Consider the following 23,149-nt stretch of genomic DNA (forward strand, 5'->3'; position numbering starts at 1 on the left):
GTTTTGGATTTCAGCGTCCGCCGGTAGGTGGCGACAGTGAGTCGGTTGGTCCTGGCTGCAGCCTGCAGAACGGGGCGGGGCTGTACGTGGGGCGGGGCTACACATATCGCCCCGCCCACAAATGCTTTCATTGGCTAATGACATGTAATAACGTAGTGAACTCCGTAAACAGGAAATGCGGTTACGAGCATAGTTCAAGCTACGATTCATTCGTGATATTAAATATCCGTTACATATAAAATATTAAACAATATATTATAAATTCGTTAATTATCTACATGTGATATTAATAAATGGTTCAGTTGGCTAATGACATGTAATGATGTAGACACCTCTGTAAACAGGAAATGCGGTTAAGAGCACAGCTGAAGCTATATATATATATATATATATCGAATATCATTCGTGATACTAACTTACATACAAAAATAAACAATATATTATGAATTTGTTAATTATCTACACGTAATATTAATCTATACCAAACGTAATACATTTTATTTTTCAATGTTTTCATTCATTATTTTGGGCAAAATTTCATTATTATTTCTAAGCAAGCATCCACTTCCTGCTTTTGACCTGTCATATCTTTGTGCTTTAAGAACTGTATATCGCAACGATTAATGTTTATTTGCAAATTTAAATTGTTTATGGGTTTTTATTTTTATTTACGCATTTACTTGTATTTAATGTATTTTTTTTTGTCACCAACTCAACACTTAAAAATTTCTTTGAAAATGTTGTCTTAGAATTATGAATTGATAAAGTGCCATTTTTATAAGAACTACATGACAGCTATTGCTTTGTTCTGATAACAAAATCTTTCACAATAAATTATGTGTGCATGTAGAGATAAAATATAGAGATTACCTCATGTTAAAGAAAGTTGGACTAAACAATATATGAAGAGGAATAAACTCAAAGAACAAGAAGATAATGCAGTTTGAGTATTTCATTTTATTGGTCATACAAAACAGCAGTTTAACATCACTGTTTTATTAGCAGAGGCCCACCTGTTGTGTCTTCCATTGTTACCACATACATTTAACATGTAATAATACACACACACACAAGTTCCCTTCAGGATAAAAAACAAGACCAACACACACAAACCTTCTGGGTTAACATTGATTCTCCCTTCTACTACGTGCCACAGGCATTCTAGCACTGGCACATAAAACAGGAGTCCATATCCTCTATACTGTCATAGAATCCTCTCAAGCAGCCACGCCTCCCATTACCATAAAACTCAGAGTAGGATTTGAACATTTTGCATTTGTTTCACTCTCTGATGTCAAAGGGCACCCACAATTCAGCCTTGGATGATGCATTCCACTTCTCCCAGTTCACAACACCTGTAGCCAAACACACACACACACACACACACACGTCTGGTTTATTATCCTTGTGGGGACTCTCCATAGGTGCAATGGTTTTTATACTCTCCACACTGTATTTTCTATCCCCTTACCCTAACCCTACCCCTAAACCTAACCCTTACAGAAAACTTTCTGCATTTTTACTTTCTCAAAAAATCTCATTCTGTATGATTTATAAGCTTTTGTACCCATGGGGACCTCAAGCCAGTCCCCACAATGTCAAAAATTTCAGGTTTTACTATCCTTGTGGGGACATTTGGTCCCCACAATGTAGCAAAAACAAGTACACACACACACGAGGGCAGTCTTATTTTAACTACTTCACATCTCCTTATACAATCGCTCATTAGTGACATAATGAACGCAATGTTGTAATCAATCATTACAACTAATCAAAATACTGACAAAACTTGTAGCTCAACTACTCACCAACGCAGCGACAAACGAGTGGAAATAAAATCCTGCTGAGGGCATTGGCGTCATTAACCAATGGTATAATTTGTGGGCGGGGTGACACATGTAGCCCTGCCCCACATGCAGCTCCACCCCGTTCTGCAGGCTGCAGCCAGGACCTTCTCGGCTGCAGCCTGCAGAACGGGGTGGAGCTGCATGTGGGGCAGGGCTACATGTGTCACCCCGCCCACAAATTATATCATTGGTTAATGACGCCAACGCGTCATTTTATTTATCAACTCGATTTTATTTCCACTCATTTGTCGCTGCGTTGGTGAGTAGTTGAGCTATGAGTTTTGTCTTATTTGATTAGTTGTAATTTTTGATTACAACATTGCTTTCATTATGTCACTAATGAGCGATTGTATAAGGAGATGTGAAGTAGTTAAAATAAGACTGCCCTTGTGTGTGTGTGTGTATTATTACATGTTAAATGTATGTGGTAACAACGGAAGACACAACAGGTGGGCCTCTGCTAATAAAACAGTGATGTTAAACTGCTGTTTTGTATGACCAATAAAATGAAATACTCAAACTGCATTATCTTCATGTTCTTTGAGTTTATTCCTCTTCATATATTGTTTAGTCCAACGCTTTTAGACTTCCAACTTTCTTTAACATGAGGTAATCTCTATATTTTATCTCTACATGTACACATAATTTATTGTGAAAGGTTTTGTTATCAGAACAAAGCAATAGCTGTCATGTAGCTCTTATAAAAATGGCACTTTATCAATTCATAATTCTAAGACAACATTTTCAAAGAAACTTTAAGTGTTGAGTTGGTGACAAAAAAAAAATAAAAAATACATTAAATACAAGTAAATGCGTAAATAAAAATAAAAACCCATAAATAATTTAAAATTGCAAATAAACATTAATCGTTGCGATGACACCTTTAAGATATATTTGTATATGTGAAATAAAAAAAAAAAAAAAGAACAGGAAGCGCTTCTGGACTAGTGTTGTTTATATCTAGCGAAATGGTCTATAACTCCTGAACGAAATGAGATATCTCTGCCAAATTCACAACACTTATGTAAGAGCTCAGTCTGAGGTCACAGTAAACAAATCGCGGAGCTTGGCCACTTGGTGGCGCTATAAGAGGAAAAAAACATAAAAATGTTTTCAACTGTGTGCAAGGTCTTGGTCTGAAGTGCCACAAGTATCTACAAGGACATTTATGTATCTAAAAAAAACATGGCTGTCATTGGATGACGAAATTTGAGCACCTGTTAGACAAAGGGCGATCAGAATGACACTCGGTGGGCCTGTTCGATTCACGGCCCCAAAGGTCTGAAAGAAATTTGAAAGAAATCAGCCACTGGAGGGTTGATATCACATTTTTTGAGGGCGTAAACGATTGTACGTCACACAGTGTTTCGCACATGTGCACAATATTCATATCATGCGATAAAAAGTCCTCATTCCAGACAACTTTGCCTCTAGAACCACTGCTGTCAATCAACTAATTTGATTGAGAAGATGTAAAAAACCTGCGAACACTCAGTCTAGAAAATACCACTGCAGTATAATGCTCGAAACTCTCTAGGCCAGTAATTATCAAAAAATGTTTACATTTACCCTTTGGGGTCGTTTAGAAAAGAGGCCTGTCCAAATGTACCCAAAATTCTATAAAGCCTAAAGGAAAACTCAAAACTCAAAACCTGGTGAGCACATGCGACGGGTGATTCTAAACAAGCATGCAAAGTTTTAAGGAGATCGGACCACTGAGGAGCTATAACAGTCATAAACATTACAAAACAAAATATTTATATGGCAAATTACCTGGATTTGACAAAAAAATGTTTTTTTTTAAATAATTGATTTAGGTGGTTACAAGCTAAATAATGTATTTTTTTATATGCCTTAAAGCGCTTGAACCCCGGTAATTGCTGAATTGCTGTATTATTTTCCCATCCACTTTCTCTCATGTTGAAACTGTGACTGATTTACATTGCTGATTCATTCATGTGATGAGAATGAGTTGACTGGTTTCACTAGGCATGAAAAAAGTCTCTCAAAAGGAATGAAAAACATTATTCATTGTATGCAAGCATTCATTCATTTAAAAAACATTGATTTTATCAATGATCCTCAATCAATTTTTCGCTACTCAACATGTGGCATTTCAGATAAAACATTGCTGTCCTGATATTTTCATTAAGTAAATTCCAGACAGTGCAGCTGTTGGTTTGAAATGATTTCCCACCACGCATTGCAGATGCGCTGGGATGCTACCCAACGGCAATCCGGTTTTTAAACAAGGGCTCTATTGTTTGGGATTTCGTCATGTTGACTGTTGCTGGCCGGGGCCATGTGAACAGGACCCTTAAAACAGAGAAATATGGTGCAATATGGCATCTGCCATAGTCAACATTCCTTTATTTTGCTTTTGCTAATAGTAAATCTGGGTCTAGAAATTTGCCAGTAAATATAATAATAAGAAAAACTACTTGTATAAATACGTGTCAGAGAAAAGTCATGCAGAAAATATTTTCTTTATCTTTTAAATAACGTCAAATATCAGTGGAAGATTATTAACCTTTCTATTGTAATGCCCAGTCTGGTCGCCTCCCACGTCCCACCTAGCGACCAGTTACAGGTACTGCACGTTTATTTCTGCAGGGAAACGGGAAAAGACCAATCAAAAATAAGGATACTAGCATGTGGAGCGGCTACCTAGAAGAGCCTAGTTGCTACAGCATCGTCCTTAGTGTCTTACCAGGCAAGAAAGATGGAGGAAATAGAAGGTAAGGCTTTAAAGAAACAAAAGATGCTAATGTAAATATTTTGAATATGAGGCGTCTAACCTTTAACAATTATTCCGTGTGGCTGTACAAAGGAGAGCAGCTTTGTTTTATTCGGTCGATGTTGTTTGAGGTTGTCACCATGGAAGAGAATGACGTCTTGTAGGAAAATACTGACGTTTAACTGTTATTTGAACTGTCGTTTTAAGGGTTCATGCATCCAAACATAAATAGATGGGTAGATGGATATCTAAACTGCTTTTGTTGTGATATCTGATTCGTGTGAAGTGAGCATTTGATTATTTGTTTTGGTCTGTATAAAAAAAGCAAATGTCAGATTCTTTACATATCATTCAGGAAATATTTACTTTTCCCCTGCATCCTTTACATTCCTGTCTTCAGCCAGTCCCTCAGTTATCTTACATAGACTGACACGAGTGACCTATTTTCACATGCTTCTGCTTGATCTGTGCTCACTTGTTTAGCTAATCTAAAACCACTGTATTTGAGTGAATTGTACGACACACCCAAACAGACTGAACTATTGATGTTTATCAATTTTTTGTGTTTGTTTTTCTGTTTTATCATGTTGATCTGTTATTATTTGCTTTTGTGTTTCCTTTACAGAATCTCCTCCCGTTTCTGAAGATCTGCTGCCCTGCAAAATATGCGGAAGAAGTTTTTTCTCAAAGGTTCTTGTAAGTATTTCCGAACTGATGATGGACTGACAGCTGCTGGTTGATAGATATCTTGCCATTCAAATATAAAATTAAAAATGACATTTTAAATTAAACATATAACTCTATAGATATAATTTTTTTCACTGTGTTACAGTATGTGCATTGTTATGTGTTGCCTAGCAAGTCGCAGTATGATACAAAATGTACACTACAGTTCAAATGTTCAGGGTCTGTAAGATGTTGTTTTTAATGTTTTCGAAAGAAGTCTTTTATGCTCACCAAGGTTAAATTTATTTTAGTAAAAAAATACAGTAACACAGTAATTTTAATATACACGACCAGTCAAAAGTTTTTGATGATTTTCTTTTTTTATTATTATTTTTAAGACTCTTTTGCTCACCATTGCTGCATTTATTTGATCCAAAGTACAGCAAAAACAGTACATTTTTGAAATATTTTTACTATTTAAAATAACTGTTTTCTATCTGGAAATATTTTAAAATAGAATTTATTCTTGTGATTTCAAAGCTGATTTTTTTAGCATCATTACTCCATTCATATGATCCTTCAGAAATAGTAATATTCTAATTTGGAGCTCAAAAAAACGTATTATTATTAGCTATTATTATTATCATTATTATTTTTGCTCACCATGCCTGCATTTATTTGATCCAAAGTACAGCAAAAACAGTACATTTTTGAAATATTTTTACTATTTAAAAAAACTGTTTTCTATCTGGAAATATTTTAAAATAGAATTTATTCTTGTGATTTCAAAGCTGATTTTTTTAGCATCATTACTCCAGTCATATGATCCTTCAGAAATAATGTAATATTCTAATTTGCCGCTCAAAAAACATATTATTATTAGCTATTATTATTATTATTATTTTTGCTCACCATGCCTGCATTTATTTGATCCAACGTACAGCAAAAACAGTACATTTTTTAAAATAGTTTTACTATTTAAAATAACTGTTTTCTATTTGGAAATATTTTAAAATAGAATTTATTCTTGTGATTTCAAAGCTGATTTTTTAGCATCATTACTCTAGTCATATGATCCTTCAGAAATAATGTAATATTCTAATTTGCAGCTAAAAAACATATTATTATTAGCTGTTGTTATTATTATTATTATTATTATTATTATTTTTTTTGCTCACCGAGCCTGCATTTATTTAATCCAAAGTACAGCAAAAACAGTACATTTTTGAAATATTTTTACTATTTAAAATAACTGTTTTCTATCTGGAAATATTTTAAAATATAATTTGTGCTTGTGATTTTAAAGCTGATTTTTTAGCATCATTACTCCAGTCATATGATCCTTCAGAAATCATGTAATATTCTAATTTGCAGCTAAAAAACATATTATTATTAGCTGTTATTATTATTATTATTATTTTTGCTCACCATGCTTGCATTTATTTGATCCAAAGTACAGCAAAAACAGTACATTTTTTGAAATATTTTTACTATTTAAAATAACTGTTTTCTATTTGGAAATATTTTAAAATAGAATTTATTCTTGTGATTTCAAAGCTGATTTTTTAGCATCATTACTCCAGTCATATGATCCTTCAGAAATAATGTAATATTCTAATTTGGCGCTCAAAAAACGTATTATTATTAGCTATTATTATTATCATTATTATTTTTTGCTCACCATGCCTGCATTTATTTGATCCAAAGTACAGCAAAAACAGTACATTTTTAAAAAATATTTTTACTATTTAAAATAACTGTTTTCTATTTGGAAATATTTTAAAATAGAATTTATATGACAGTGTATTTTAAAATGTAATATATTCCTATGATGGAACAACTGAATTTTCAGCAGTAATTTCTCCAGTCTTTAGTGCCACATGGTCCTTTAGAAATCATTCTAAAATGATGTAAAAACCTGTAAAAACCTTCTTTCAAAAAAACAGTATTTAATTAAAAAAATACAGATCTTTTGTAACATTGTAATGTCTTTATTGTTACTTTTGATTAATCCCTCATTGTTGATTAAAAATAGGAATTTAATTTAGTTTACAGTGCATTATGTGTTGCCCAGCAATAAACTAACCAATTATGTTATGTTGATGGTATATCAAGATTAGCAGCAAGGCATGTATTTCTCAGGCCACAAAGTAAACACACAACCTTTATATTATTACTCAACCAACGCAGTGCTGTCACAGTTATCTGATACCTGCTTGTTTTATCACCTGTTGTAGAAAAAACATACGCCGATCTGCCAGAAGACAGTGGCAAAGAAAAGGAAGGTGTTCGACTCCAGCAGGCAAAGAGCAGAGGGGACCGATATTTCTACAGTCAAACCCATAAAACCAAAGGTGAGGAAACAACCAGATGTAAACATTACAACACTTTTACACTAGAAGTTTGGACCTGAATCTAGTTCACCTTGTACTGTATATGTTCCTTTCATGTTCACAGTTGATGGGAAGTGAGCAGTGAGGCATTACCGTGATTTATGAGTGGTCTTTTTTTTTTTTTTTACGTTTACGTTTACATTTACATTTGTTGATTTTGTTACCCGACCATGACCACAAACCATAAATTAGTCCTTTATTGTATTATTATTTAGTTTTTGTGTGCACATTCCTTGTGGCATATTTTTGCCAGTACATATGTTCCTGGGAAACCAAGACCGTGACGTTTCCGTTGATTGTACCTTTATCAGTTAGTCTACAGAGGAATATCATGCTTGGCTTCCCCCACAACCTCAAGTGTTTTGGGGCAGTGTGAACATGACGGTTATTTCTCAACTGTCTGAATGCACCAGACCACTTGTTTGAAACTTCAAAATGTTGCTTTAGCAAAACGATGTCAACCTACCAGTTCACATGCTTTGATTCAGAACAGTCAAACTCTGTTTTGGCCTCAAGCAAGCATACAAAATGTGAAAAAGACATCTGTCTCAAACAGAGCCCACTATTCAGGGCTGTTTTCCTCCACGGCTAGCCTCATATGTCATGAAATATTCTAAAACACATTTTGGTTATGTTTCAGTTACAAAGTTCTTCCAGCAGCTCTAAGTCTGATAAAGTAAGTTGAATGTTTGATTTTGTATTTTTGTTCTCATCACTGAATTTTGTGTCTCACCTCGTCACGTCTAATATTAAGGCTGAAGCGTTTATTATTTGCTTACTTTTGGGGGAAAAAAAGAAAAAGACTAAGATGAGAGCTTTATGATGCATGCATGAAGTCTCCAAGAATATTAGCTATATTAGAAAGAAATAAGCCATAATGGAAATCTGTACTACTTCTGTCAGTTCTTCTTATCCTCAAAGAGGAACTGTGTCCTTAGCCTGAGGAAGTAATATTTTATATATATATATATATATATATATATATATATATATATATATATATATATATATATATATATATATATATATATATATTCAAGATGTTTGTCTCAAGTTTACCTATTGGGATCGGTTAACAATGTTTATCGACCTGTTCTGACTCACAGAACACAGCTATTGTCGTTATCCAGTGCAATATTCAAGATATGTCCTTTAGTATTTCAGCTGTATTGATGGTAAAACTTGTTTTCAAACTTTTTTATTACCAGAAAATATGAGAATAAATACACTGAGCAAAATTATGAATGCAACACTTTTGTTTTTGCCCCCATTTTTCATGAGCTGAACTCAAAGATCTTAGCCTTTCTCTATGTACACAAAAGGCCTGTTTCTCTCAAATGTTGTTCAAAAACCTGTCTGTGTTAGTGAGCACTTCTCTTTTGTTGAGATAATCCATCCACCTCACAGGTGTGGCATATCAAGATGCTGATTAGACAGCATGATTATTGCACAGGTATGCCTTAGGCTGGCAACAATAAAAGGCCACTCTAAAATGTGCAGTTTTGGGGGGGTCTGAAAACCAGTCGGTATCTGGTGTGATAACCATTCTCTTCAATGGCTGTGTGAAGTTGCTGGATATTGGCAGGAAATGGAACACGCTGTCATATACGCCAATCCAGAACATCCCAAACATGCTCAATGGGCGACATGTCCGGTGAGTATGCTGGCCATGCAAGAACTGGGATGTTTTCAGCTTCCAGGAATTGTGTACAGATCCTCGCAACATGGGGCCGTGCATTATCATGCTGCAACATGAGGTGATGGTCGTGGATGAATGGTACAACAGTGGGCCTCAGGATCTCGTCACGGTACCTCTGTGCATTCAAAATGCCGTCAGTAAAATGCACCTGTTTGTTGTCCATAACATACACCTGCTCATACCATAACCCCACCACCACCATGAGCCACTCAATCCACAACGTTGACATCAGCAAACCGCTCACCCACATGACGCCATACACGCTGTCTGCCATCTGCCCTGTACAGTGAAAACCGGAATTCATCCATGAAGAGAACACCTCTCCAAAGTGCCAGACGCCATCGAATGTGAGCATTTGCCCACTCAAATCGGTTACGACGACGAACTGCAGTCAGGTCGAGACCCTGATGAGGACGAATAGCATGCAGATGAGCTTCAATATTCAAGTTCAGATTTGTGAAAAATATTTGAGAGAAATAGGTCTTTTGTGTACATAAAAAAGTCTTGAAAAATGGGGGCAAAAACAAAAGTGTTGCATTTATCAATTTGGTCAGTGTAGATTAAAATTAACCATGATTAATTGTAAATTAACCATTGTAATTCCAGATTAAGAAATCTGTTTTTTTTATTTTTTTTTTTAAACAGCAGCTGTTGATCAGAAAAAAATAAAATAAGAAATGTTGGTAGATGTTGTACGTGATTTTTAGAAAGTGTTTCAGAAAGCATTTTACTTTATTTTATTCTAATGCTTATGTATATATAAATACACACAAATTAATGTATATATTTAAGAGAAATGTGTTATGTACAAAATATTTTTATTTATATATATAAATGATACAAATTGTAATAAATACATATACTTGTAAATATTTCTTAAATGTATACATGAATTAGTTTGTAATTATATATTAATATATAATTACATAATAATCACACACAGTACACACACATATATTAGGCAAACTCAAACTTTTATTTTGTATTAATCATTTGACAACCCTAATAATAACACAAAATCTCAAAATGAAAATCAAATATATAATGTTGTGATGTGTAAATTCACTGAAATATACTCTGAAATATGATTTGTTTTAGTTTTTTATTTTTCGTTTAGAAAAAATTATATAGAATTTTAACCCATGCTACGTTTATTATTTTTGGTTATAACCTGAAAATTACCTGAATTTTAATAATTGTACATTCCTACATTTTATATAATTAAATCATCTTATTCCTTATATTATATTATATTATATATATTCCATTTTATATAATTAAATCATCTTATGTAGTAGCTCATTTAGGAAATTTATATATTATCCTGCATTCCTGTTTGATTTTGTTAAAATTGCACCAGATTGTCTGTTTTTAAACTAAATGTTTGTTTTAAACAGCCTGAACCACCGAAGAAGCAGTCCAATTGGCGGCGAAAACATGAAGAATTTATTGCCACCATTCGCGCTGCCAAAGGTTTAAATCAAGTCATGAAAGACGGTGGACCACTTCCTCCACCCCCTCCTCCGTCCTATGATCCAGGTAAAAGAAAACAACAACAACAACACTAGTTTATTACACTTGAAATAGTTACAGCAAGATCGGTAACAACGATTGTCTTTTCCAGATTATATCCAGTGTCCCTATTGCCAGCGACGCTTCGGTGAGAATGCGGCGGATCGCCACATCAAGTTCTGTAAAGAGCAAGCGTCCAGAATCTCCAACAAGGGCAAGTTTTCTGGGAGTGATAAAGCCAAACCCGCAGCCAGGACCCAGGTGAGGCTTCACTCTAAAGAAAGGTATACTATTTTAACGTGAAAGACACAAACAGAATTATATGAATACATTTTAAAATTTCTAAATCAAAACACTATCGTTTGGGACTAAGGTCTTTAATGCTTTACTAACTTGTTAGACCTCAGACCAATCACTGAGAATCCTTCTAAAAAGAGGAATACACCGTACACTCAAAAAATGCTGGGCTAAAAACAACCCAAGTTGGGTTATTTGGCAACCCAGCGCTGTGTAAAGATTGGCCAGCTGGTTGGGTTAAATGTTTTTACCAAACATGCTGGGTTGTTTTATTTAAGTCAGCTATTGTTAAAAAATTATTATATTGTTGGTTTAAAATGGACTGCAACTTATAAAACACACACAGAATTACTACACTGTAAAAAATAAAAAACACAATTTGTTGAGTCAGCTTAAAATAATTGGTTACCCTGCTGCCTTAAAATTTTAAGTTCAGTCAACTAAAATAAGTTTAGTCAACTTGAAATGTTAAGTTGTACTAAGTAACAACTTAGATATTTGTGTTTGCTAAACTTAACAGATGGTTAAGTAACCCAGCTGCCTTAAAATTTTAAGTTGATTCAACTCAAATATCTAAGTTGTCACTTAGTATAATTTAACATTTCAAGTTGAATAAACTTTTTTTGAGTTGACTTAAACTTTTAAGGTAGCCAGGTTACAAATTATTTTAAGTTGACTCAATAACTTGTTTTTTACAGTGTAGAGGCAACAGAAATAATTAATGAACATTTATTATTAAGCAAAAACGCATGGACAAAATGCAAGACTAATTTAATTCACTTGTACCATGTCTAGGGACCAACCAACTTGCATTAAAAAAATAAAATATATCATATTTTGTTGCAATACTGTTGTTAACCAGTAAGATGGCAGTATAATGAAATGAATAGTGGGTTCACTGGGGGTAGGACAGGTGTTTGTTAAACAAATATTGAAAGTTTTAAAGGCTTTAAAGGAATATCATTACAAAGAGGTCAAAAACTTTGCTTCACTTAATAAAAGGAGTGTGACATTAGTAGAACTGTAGTGTATTCAACCATTCTCTGTAATTGCTTTTTACCGAAATAGCCCTAATTCTCATGCTGGTGTGTCGCTGAAATCTGACCTGGTGAAATGCTGCTGTTCGCCGCGTTAACTGCGAACTTCAGACCACTGCCTCGCGTTTCACTCGTAACTGAAAGAGATGCCAGTACTGACAACAAAACCTGTCCTTATACAAACAGTACTGACATCAGAGAACATATTTTAAGATTAAACTTAATACAGTAACAAATAAAATCCATTTATTTTATGCAAGGCAGAAGGTGTTTCCATCCTGTGAAACAACCGCTGCTGACGCAGCTGATTGACATCCCGTCATGTTACGCTGCGTAAAATACTACAGTTTACAGCACAGTAAAGACTTTATAAATAAAATAAAATGTATAAAAACTACCCAGAATCTGGGTAGAAAAAATAAAAAAAAATTACCCAATAAAATGAAATAATGGGCTGAACCCAGCATTTGGGTTAATAAAATAACCCAGCATTTTTTAGAGTGTATAGGTGCATAGCAAAAATGTTTTCTGAAATGTAGTTGTTTCTTCCTATTCATCAATTCAACAATCCCCTGTCTGTTACTGGCAAAGCAGTTTGGGTTTTGCTTACTTCAGCTTGTTACTCATGGGTTGTTATGGTTTTTCAGACAAATGTCTCTCCGCCTTGTCCATATGCATCTGTTATTGCAACACTAACTTTGGAGTGTTTGTACATTTTGTTCTTAAAAGCATATAAATGTTAAGCCTACAAAAAAAAGAAATGTTAGTTATGATTTATGAAAAAAAAAATCCTTCATAATCCCCGCTCTGATCATTTCTCTTACACAATCATCAGCCTTCATTTATGAAATTTATTCGACATGCTTACATGTTTTTACATGCTCTTCACCATCTTCTCCCAACATTCTATCTGGAGCCATCCTGTTTTCAAAATGTACAACAAAAGACTTTTATAATTTTTACAGATTCAAAATCTTGTTTTCAAGAAATTTAAAAACTGGATTCCCCATAGTAAATTGCATATTAACTACAGTAGACCCCTTACAGAGTCAGTTTTTACCATCATCTGCTGGATTTCAGATCATGTTGGTCTTTTACAAGGAAATTACGAAGCTGATAGTGCTGCAAACGAAGCTGTCAGTTTGGGTACAAAATGTCAAGTTTTTCTGTAGAGCTTGCTCTGAATTCTCTGAATTCTTTGGGACATTCAAGACCGATAAATGCATTTCTTTTCAAGAACGAAGGTTCGGTTTTATGCATGTTCAGCACAATGTCACTTTAGTGCTGTCAAACGATTAATTGGCATTAATCTCATCCAAAATAAAAGTTTTTTTTGTTTTGTTTTGTTTTTTTTACACATAATATATGTGTGTATATTATAAATATTTATATGTAGTATCATGTATGTAGTATTAGCCAATGTTTCTTTTTGCCCTGATTTACGAGCTTTTATCGGATTGCATATACTGACCTGGTCTAGGTGACTTAACACACATTCTCTTGCAGAAATAAGAAATGACTTCATCTTTAGCCACCACTGTCTTTATTTTATTTTTATCCCCAGTACCATATCTAGGGACCAACCAACTTGCATTAAAAAAAAATAAATAAATAAGTTTGTTATACAGAGTTCAGAATTGGCTTAAATGTGGAACTGTATATTAAACTACTTTTTTTGATAAATAAAAGACAATGAGCAGTGAAGAGCAAACTTGCCTTTATTGACACAAGCCCATTACTTGTTCACTCTTCAATCCAATTCATCTCTGGCTTTAAAGGAAAATCATTACAAAGAGGTCAAAAACTTTGCTTCACTTAATGAAAGGAAATTGTTTGTATGTTTCAATGCATGGGAGGTTATAACGGATAATATGGATTTAAGTACTTTAAGTACTTGCCGGATTTGTTTGGATTGGCTTTGCACTCGTCTGGATATTAAAGGACAAGCATGATCAACTGGATTGTAGGTATGTTTGTTGTTGCATCGTTTATAATGGTTATGTAATATTACGTGTGCACGTAATTCAGTTAGGTGTAATTCCAGTATGTTGATTGCAATGACTGATAGACATTGTATATGTTTATGAACTGCTTGCATTGATAGACATCTTTAAATAGAGCAGATACACCTTCACCTCTCCTAACGGCTCTGCAGTCATAAAAGTAAAGTTGGGGGGGGCTGTTTCAGTGAGCACTGTTGCATTGCAGCTGTCTTCTAGTTTCAGTTAAAAACAAAATCTAGGTTGTTTGAGGTTGTTAAGTCATTGATCAGAAATGATTTATTTTTTAGTGAACGAATACTTCTCTTCAGAAGGGTATCCCATAAAAGGAAGATTGGAAGGCTGACAACAAATTTGACAACACTGGCTGTGATCTGCAATGTTTTACTTTAGGTGGCAAGTAACAAGTTTACTGGGGTCTTGCATGGTGTTTGACCTGCATGTCATAAAATAATAAATTTGTATGGAATATTAAAGTCTAAACTGAAATGAGAAATGATGAACTTTTCTTTGGCTGATGGTGAAGTCTGATAAGGTACAGGGACTTGGTCTCTGCTGACTCTGATGGACCCTTTTCAATTATAGGTACCCCTTTCCCTCTTCTCTTAGATCAGGGGTGCCCAAAACCGGTCTTGGAGTACCAATGTCCTGCAGAGTTTAGCTCCAGCTTGCCTTAACGCACCTTCTGGGAACTTTCTAGTATGCCTAGTAAGTGATTGAGTAACTGGTTCAGGTGAGTCTAATTGGGGTTGGAGCTAAACTCTGCAGGACAGTGGCCCTCCAGGATTGAGTTTGGGCATCCCTGCCCTAGATGTTGTCTACACTCTGAGATGGAAGTTAGGTGGAGGGGACCCGACCTGGTCAGGCTTAGGCGACCAGGTCTCTGTAAGTGGAGCTCTGCTCCTCTGATTTAAAATCTTTGAGGCTTTCAGGAAGGATGTGGTGGATCTCTGCTAAATCATTATCATCCTTCCTTTCATTCACTCTGGATGTGCTACTACTCTGACTACCCTGTTTACAGACATTGTCAGAGTGGCCTCTACATTTTCTCTGTCTTTCCCTCCTGATCTTACACTGCCTACTCTCCCTAGCAGGGGCATTTCAGCCATTCTTGTGTCTCTTGTCACCTGAGAGCTTATGGCTTTGGGTGCTCTGCTGTAGATCTAAGGACTTTTATTAGTGGGAATTGCTGTTGACCTGGGCAAACCAGTTTTGGTGAAGTTCTAACATTCCGGGCTTGTAACCGAAAGATTGCGGGTTCGAGTCCCAGGTCCGCCAGGGATTGAAGGTGGGGGGAGTGAATAACCAGCACTCTCTCCACCCTCAATACCACGACTAAGGTGAGTCCCTTGAGCAAGGCACCAAACCCCAACTGCTCTGCAGTATGGCTGCCCACTGCTCCGGGTGTGTGTTCACAGTGTGTGCGTGTTTGTTCACTACTCACTACTGTGTGTGTGCATTTGGATAGGTTAAATGCAGAGCGCAAATTGTCTGTCTTTCCTGTGAGTGCCTACTTTCCGACTGTCCTAACCTCACATAGCGAGCTGCCTCAGTTGCCCTGCCAACATGCAATCAGTGCCTGCCAGGAGTGTGAGTGGTTTCCTAACTCTGGGATACAGGTTACTCACAAACAAACTCTTAAACATGACATCCTCCTCCGCCCTAGGGCAGCGGTAGGCAAGTTTGGTCTTAGAGAGCCACGGTCCTGCAGAGTTAAGCTCCAACCCTGGTCAAACACACCTAAACAAGATGAACAATGTCTTCAGGATTACTAAGTCTATAAGCAGATGAGGTTATTTTCAGGGTTGGAGCTGAACTCTGCAAGACTGCGGCTCTCTAGGACCAAACTTGCCTACCCCTGCCCTAGGGTCATCTTTACCAGCAAAACACATCTGCCTTCCGTGAAACTATTGAAAGCTCATGCTGTCGTCTTCAAAAGGAAGAGTTTCTCTGACAACAACTCCTGTTTCCTGGTGTTTCAGGATTATGTCCTTTGTTAGATCTCTAAGAAGAGATAGTTTGTTGCTAGATGGCAGCATGCTGGGAAGCTTGGGAAGGGAGCGGACAGTTTTAGGCCGTAGAATGTAGAGAATGTAGCTTCTTTGTGTTAGAAGGTCATTTTGAGTATGAGCCAACTCTCTTTGCAGAGTGGCAATGTGTGTGTCCTGGTTCTCCATTAGCACAGTCATACTTAAATGCTCCTCCTTAAGCTGTTCAAGTTAATGTGCTGTACACAGACTGGTTTTTTTTCATCATTTTTAACTCTCCTTCCTGGTTGCTTATGACATATTGAAGGCTTTTAGCTTCTGCTGACAATCTAACAGTCTCTGCCCTCAACTTCTTATTGCCCCTATTGTCATCCTTCATTGTCCACAAAACCTGGATCTCATCAAAATGAATTTTCCACACATTGTGTGGAAAGGGGGTTTGCCATCTTGACTGCTGTTCAATACAGAAGGGTGATTAATGTGACTAATAACTTCCAATGTGTTTCCTTTTCGGCCAAAGAGTTTGAATCCTGCTCCAAATGAATATGTGCCAGTAAATTTAAAGCCAATGAACTAGAGCAGCTGACATCTCAGCATCATATATCATCATAGAGGATCGTCAAATGGTCCACACGTCTGAACAACTTGGGTTACATTTTTCTAATAAAGTTGCAAAAGGTAATATGGGAGCCCATCAAGTGGCACATGTTCTTCCTCCTCTGGGTGATCCCCTGCTTAAAATCTTGAAAAGGCAAGAAGAATTAGCAACTTATCTTCTTCAGCAACAAGCACATCATCATATCTTGCCTAAAAGGGAAATCCCAGTATATGATGACGATCCACTGCAGTATAATCATTCTTCAGAGCATTTGAACATGGCATTGAAGAAAAGACTAACAGCGAAAAGTATCATTTGTATTTTCTTAAGCATTTACTAAGGATCAGCCTCAAGACCTGGGAAGAAATGTAGTTCAGGGAAAGTATATATTACAATGAAAACTATATATACATATGTAAAGTTATGAAATATAATATTTTGTGCATAGCCAAAACGATATGACCTAGAACAAATAATAGAATAATGAGACCAAAGATTACCTGTTAGCTTTACCTTGATAAGTCAGACATGCCCATTGAAACTAATCAGCATGTATCACATCTCATACTTCGAGACATTCTTGAACAGCTGGGTCATGGAGGCAGAAACCAGATGGTTTCCAAACTCTGGTACACATACTGGATTACAAATGTTAATTCTGTGGCAAGAATGATTGCTTCCAAATGTGTCCTCTGTAGATGCTAGAAAAGAGGTTGGGTGAACAAAAGATGACAGGCCTTCCATTGACAAAGTAAAGTGAAATACAGAGTGATATTTACTTGTATAGCAAGCAGTCCATTTGGAAATGGCATACTCGCATAATAAGGCATTATGCATCAGTGCCTTAAGGAGATTTGTCTGACACCATGGTCTGGAATCTCATAATGGGACTAATTTCACTGACACTGAGCAGGAGTTAAAGGGGAGTCTCGCAGGATAGGTATTCTCGTAGACATCTTTTCCATAAAAAAACTGTTAGATTGTCAGCAGAAGCTAAAAACCTTCAATATGTCATAAGCAACCAGGAAGGAGAGTTAAAAATGATGAAAAAAAAAAAACAGTCTGTGTACAGCACATTAACTTGAACAGCTTAAGAAGGAGCATTTAAGTATGACTGTGCTAATGGAGAACCAGGACACACACATTGCCACTCTGCAAAGAGAGTTGGCTCATACTCAAAATGACCTTCTAATACAAAGAAGCTACACTCTCTACATTCTACAGCCTAAGGCCCCGATCACACCGAACGCGTTTTTGCAGCGAGAGGCGCCTTTTCTGAATTGTTTTCTATGGGCAGTGAGCGTTTTTGCCGGAGCGCTCTGAGCAGAAAAGCGTCCGATGTCATCACGGTTTTTTCCATTATCCAGTCGAATGAATGGAGAGGCGGGCCTTCTGTTGTGGTGACGAAAGTTTTACCGTTGCTTAAAAAGTCCGGAGATTGCAGTGATAGAGGAGAAACTTTTGTTGTCTATCGCGGGTTACCTGGAGCTGTATGTTTTTAGTTTTTTGCTGATATGACAGTTTATTTAACAGCTAAAAACCAAAGATTTTAGAGCGCTCGCGCTATAATCCTTTGATTAGATTGACAGGACGGCTGAGTTGATGGTTGCCTAGCAACATAAAAAACCGCAACGCACTGCTCTTTTTTTTAAAAGTCACCAGAAAAAGGCAGTGCGGTGCGCCTCGCGTTTTCAGAACTAAAAAACGCGTTCAGTGTGATCAGGGCCTAAAACTGTCCGCTCCCTTCCCAAGCTTCCTAGCATGCTGCCATCTAGCAACAAACTATCTCTTCTTAGAGATCTAACAAAGGACCTAATCCTGAAACACCAGGAAACAACACCGAGTTGTTGTCAGAGAAACTCTTCCTTTTGAAGACAACAGCATGAGCTTTCAATAGTTTCACAGAAGGCAGAGCCCAGCTATCTCTAACAATGAGGCCCTTGTATCAAGAGTATTCTTTGTATGAAAATCCAGTAGTCTTTTATCTTTCAGTTTTTTAAATTAAGCAAGGCCACCACAAGTCTTTAGAAAGTATGAGCGTTTAAGGAAGATGTGTTTTGCTGGTAAAGATGACCCTAGGGCAGGGGTAGGCAAGTTTGGTCTTAGAGAGCCGCAGTCTTGCAGAGTTCAGCTCCAACCCTGAAAAAAACCTCATGAAATATATCACATATCTTTTTTTTTTTTTGGAAAAGATGGCTACGAGAATACCTATCCTGTGAGACCAATAAGTAAAAATAACAAAAGTAGAACAAAGAATGTACAAACTTTCTCCCAGAGACATTGTGATCATTGATTCTATGGCACCACATGGCTCATTAGTACTTGAAAGTGTTTTGGAGACCTACTCAGACATTAAAAAAGTTCACTTCCAGAACAAAAATTTACAGATAATTTACTCACCCCCTTGTCATCCAAGATGTTCATGTCTTTCTTTCTTCAGTCGTAAAGAAATTATATTTTTGGAGGATTTTCAGGATTTTTCTCCATATAGTGGACTTCTATGGTGCCCCCCGAGTTCAAAATGCAGTTTAAATGCAGCTTCAAAGGGCTCTAAACGATCCCAACTGAGGAAGAAGGGTCTTATCTAGCGAAACAATTAGTTTTTGTTCTACAAAAAATTGACAGTTTATATACTTTTTAACTTCTTGTCTAGCTCTGCGTCAACTCTGTGTATTCCGGTTCATGTCGAAAAACTCCCATCTTCCCATTTTCTTCTTCAACTTCAAAATCATCTTACATGGCTGTTTTACCTTTTTTTGTGAAGGCCATTTTATCTTCTTTGCACGTTCACTTTGTAAAGACTGGGTCGGTACTTCTGCAGCGCTGTAGGATGATTTTGAAGTTGGAGGAGAAAATGAGATGGGAGTTTTTCGACCTACCCTAACTGTCATGAACAGAAGAAAGAAAGACATGAACATCTTGGATGACAAGGGGGAGAGTAAATTATCTGTAAATTTTTGTTCTGGAAGTAAACTTCTCCTTTAAAGGTTTTGGAATGACTTGAGAGTGATTATTGGCAGAATTTTCATTTTGTGAACTTTGCCTTTGATCCAATTCTGTCTATGGCTATTATTCCGTTAAGCATATTCTGCCCTGTGGGTCCATTTGTGGTGTAAAACATGCCGCCACTGGACTCTGGAGCTGTGGAAACTTATATTGTGGACTTATATTGATGAATCACACTTCTTGGTTAGGCAGTTAGATGGTGAGTGTAGGTTTGGCAGATGCCAGGAAATGTTTAGCACTGGACAACATTGTGACAGTTGTGAAGTTGGCTGGAGGAGGGATAATGGTATGGGGCTGTTTTCCAGAGGCTAGGCTAGGACCCTTACTTCCAGTAAAGGGGAATCGTAATGTTTCAGCATACCACAACATTTTGGACAATGCTGTGCTTCCAACGTTGTGGACTTTGCTTATTCAAGCATGACTGTGCCCGGAGTACAAAGCGAGATCCAAAAATAGATGGTTAGATGAGGACAACTTGACTGACCCACACAGAGAATTGAATTTTTTTAAACTTTTTGTAAACATTATAACATTCAACTCCTGTAACCTGTGACTGGGCACAATGTATTATACAAAAATAAATGTTAAAAAACAATTTTTTGTTCATTAAAACAAATTTTCATATGTAAATACTAAAAGGTTTCCTGCTGGTTTCCTGTTTTACCCCAACATGAAATGTATCAAGTCCAGGTGCCACATTCACTAAACATCTTAAGGCTCCTAACTTGCCTATTTAGGAGAAACTCTTAAAAAATAATGAACATGTCAATCCTAATTGTTGAGGACTCACTAAATCACTAAAACCAAATCACTAACCATCCTAACATAGCTGTTGCCAGCAATCCACTTAGAAAACAAAACGTATCAGAAACATTTAGCTTTTTTTTTTTCATGTACAGGTTGAGACAGAAGTAACAGCTGTTCTTAAGTCCAGTTTGGTTTTCTTCCATGTTTGCACAACATCTTAATATCAGCCATGATCGTTCTAAGCTGTTAATTCAAGGGCTGCTTGTATGCATACCAATTTGGTCTTAGTCTGCTTGGCGTTCTTGTTGTCCTGTCTTCCTGTTTTTGGTTTGTTCATATTTCATTAGAGTTTGTTTGGTCTCTGTCCGCTTGTTTGGGGTGCACCAGGGTTCGGATGGCGGTGTTCACACTTACTCAAATGAACTGCACTAACAGAGCAATCGCACCAGGGTTCGGATGGCGGCGTTCACACTTACTCAAATGAATCGCACTAACAGAGCAATCGCACCAGGGTTTGGATGGCGGCGTTCACACTCACTCAAATGAACCGCACTAACAGAGCAATCGCACCAAAGTTCGTTTTAAGTGAACCAAACATGACAAGTGTAAACACACCCTTAGTCCACATTTTAAAAACTTTATTTAAATATGGCAACATGATAACTTGTTCTGTAATATCTCTGTGATTAAATCACTGACAGAGCCTTATCTTCTATCAGCCAATCACTGTAAGCATAGCTAGTAAACTCATACTTGCTAGTGATTCATACTTTGCCTTAATTATATTCCCCTCAGTTGCATCATTTGTTTAGAGTTCTTTGAGTGGATTGATATAAACATTGCATGTTTCTGTATCTGCAGTACAAACCTCCTGCACCAAAGAAGACAAACTCTCCTGCCGTATCCACAGTGTCCACCGCGTCTTCTCGTCTACCTCAGCGCTCAGCTTATGGGCAGGGTGCTGGCACAGGTATGGACTTGTTTTAATCAATTATTTTCCTCTGTGATCAACCATTTTCAGTCTTGTTTCATCAAGAATTTAATCAAGTGCTGTCAATCGATTTAAAAAAAAAAAAAAAATCATATTCAATATTCAAACTAATATAGAAACAACATAAAGCAGTTATATTTTATTGTTTGTTTAATACCATCATTTATTATGACTGAAGGCAAGTATACTGATACCAACTGATATCTTTATGATTTTTTTCCTAATATTTAAACATTGACTATAGTCATTTAACAAATACAGTATAACAAATTACATTTTACAAATTGTTACATGATAAATGTCATATGCGCCCTTCAGCAAGAAAATACAGCCTGATTTAATAAAATTATCAAACACTTGACACAGAAGTCAGTAATGAGCAAAGTCATTATTTTTGCGCAAATAAAGTATTCTCGTAGCTTCATAAAATTTATGGTTGAACCACTGATGTCACATGGACTATTTTAACAGTGTCCTTAACTTTCTTGCCCTTGAATGTGGTAATTCGGATTTCATTAAAAATATCTTAATTTGTGTTCCGAAGATGAACGAAGGTCTTGCGGTTTTGGAAACGTGACAATTTCACAGGCTGCATTCATTGTTGCTGTTGTAAATATAACTCAGAGCATATGGGATTATTTTTGTGCCAATAAGAATGAACTTAACTTTATAAAACTGAACGTAACTTTCCAAGAAACGATCAAAAATATGCCACTGCAAAAGAAGAAAAACACAATGAAAATGAAAAAATGAACTCGGTCGCACGAAATTAACATGCTCTTCAAATATGCTTCATTCTTTGTTAATGATTTTCAAAGAATCGTTTTCACGAATCATGGATTCTGAATGCGTTGCCACAGCTTTCGCTTACGCTTCGCAAATTTTCGTTTGCTGTTTTGGCACAAACCTCTCGTGGGGGCGGGCTTAACAGCGATCTACTCTGATTGGCTAATGAGCTTTTGATGGACAGTTGCTCTCTGACCTGGAAGCACAGACGGTGACGTCAGTGGCGCACATATTGGAAAGTTGTTGCGGTGTGCAATATGTCGTGCTTTGTTTATAGAAACTATCAGAACTGTTGCACACTGTACATGAATAAAACTTTTATCGATGTTATGGATTAACGTTACTTTAGCAACACGAACTTACATCAAAATGCCCTGAGGGACAAGCTGAGGTGGAAGATGATGCCGCTCCATGTCTCTCCTGGGAGCTCATCTTTAGAAACTAAGAGAGGACCGTAGGTGAAATACTAATAACATTAATACTTAATATAAACAAAGCACGACGTATTGCACACCGCAATATGCGCGCCACTGACGTCACCGTCTGTGATTCCAGGTCAGAGAGCAACTGTCCATCAAAAGCTCATTAGCCAATCAGAGTAGATCGCTGTTAAGCCCGCCCCCACGAGAGGTTTGTGCCAAAACAGCAAATGAAAATTTGCGAAGCGTAAGCGAAAGCTGTGGCAACGCATTCAGAATCCATGATTCGCGAAAACGATTCTTTGAAAATCATTAACAAAGAATGAAGCATATTTGAAGAGCATGTTAAATTCGTGCGACTGAGTTCATTTTTTCATTTTCATTGTGTTTTTCTTCTTTTGCAGTGGCATATTTTTGATCGTTTCT

At 36.5% G+C, this 23,149-nt stretch overlaps 1 protein-coding gene across 2 annotated transcripts in view; it reads left to right on the top strand.

The window, feature by feature from the left end:
* Window positions 1-4,475: 4,475 nt before the first annotated feature.
* The window catches only part of zc2hc1a (zinc finger, C2HC-type containing 1A), a 33,823-nt gene continuing 15,149 nt past the window's right edge, over window positions 4,476-23,149 (top strand). Inside the window, exons 1-7 of one of the 2 annotated variants that reach the window (XM_051098761.1) lie at window positions 4,476-4,585; window positions 5,210-5,280; window positions 7,488-7,604; window positions 8,284-8,319; window positions 10,740-10,881; window positions 10,967-11,115; window positions 21,389-21,497. In XM_051098761.1, the coding sequence (XP_050954718.1) occupies window positions 4,570-4,585; window positions 5,210-5,280; window positions 7,488-7,604; window positions 8,284-8,319; window positions 10,740-10,881; window positions 10,967-11,115; window positions 21,389-21,497 (640 nt within the window). In that variant the 5' untranslated portion in view covers window positions 4,476-4,569. The remainder of the gene's footprint in view (window positions 4,586-5,209; window positions 5,281-7,487; window positions 7,605-8,283; window positions 8,320-10,739; window positions 10,882-10,966; window positions 11,116-21,388; window positions 21,498-23,149) is intronic. The other variant, XM_051098762.1, reaches the window with a different exon arrangement.

The sequence above is a fragment of the Labeo rohita genome, chromosome 24 (genome assembly GCF_022985175.1).
Source record: "Labeo rohita strain BAU-BD-2019 chromosome 24, IGBB_LRoh.1.0, whole genome shotgun sequence".
NCBI classification, from domain to species: domain Eukaryota; kingdom Metazoa; phylum Chordata; class Actinopteri; order Cypriniformes; family Cyprinidae; genus Labeo; species Labeo rohita.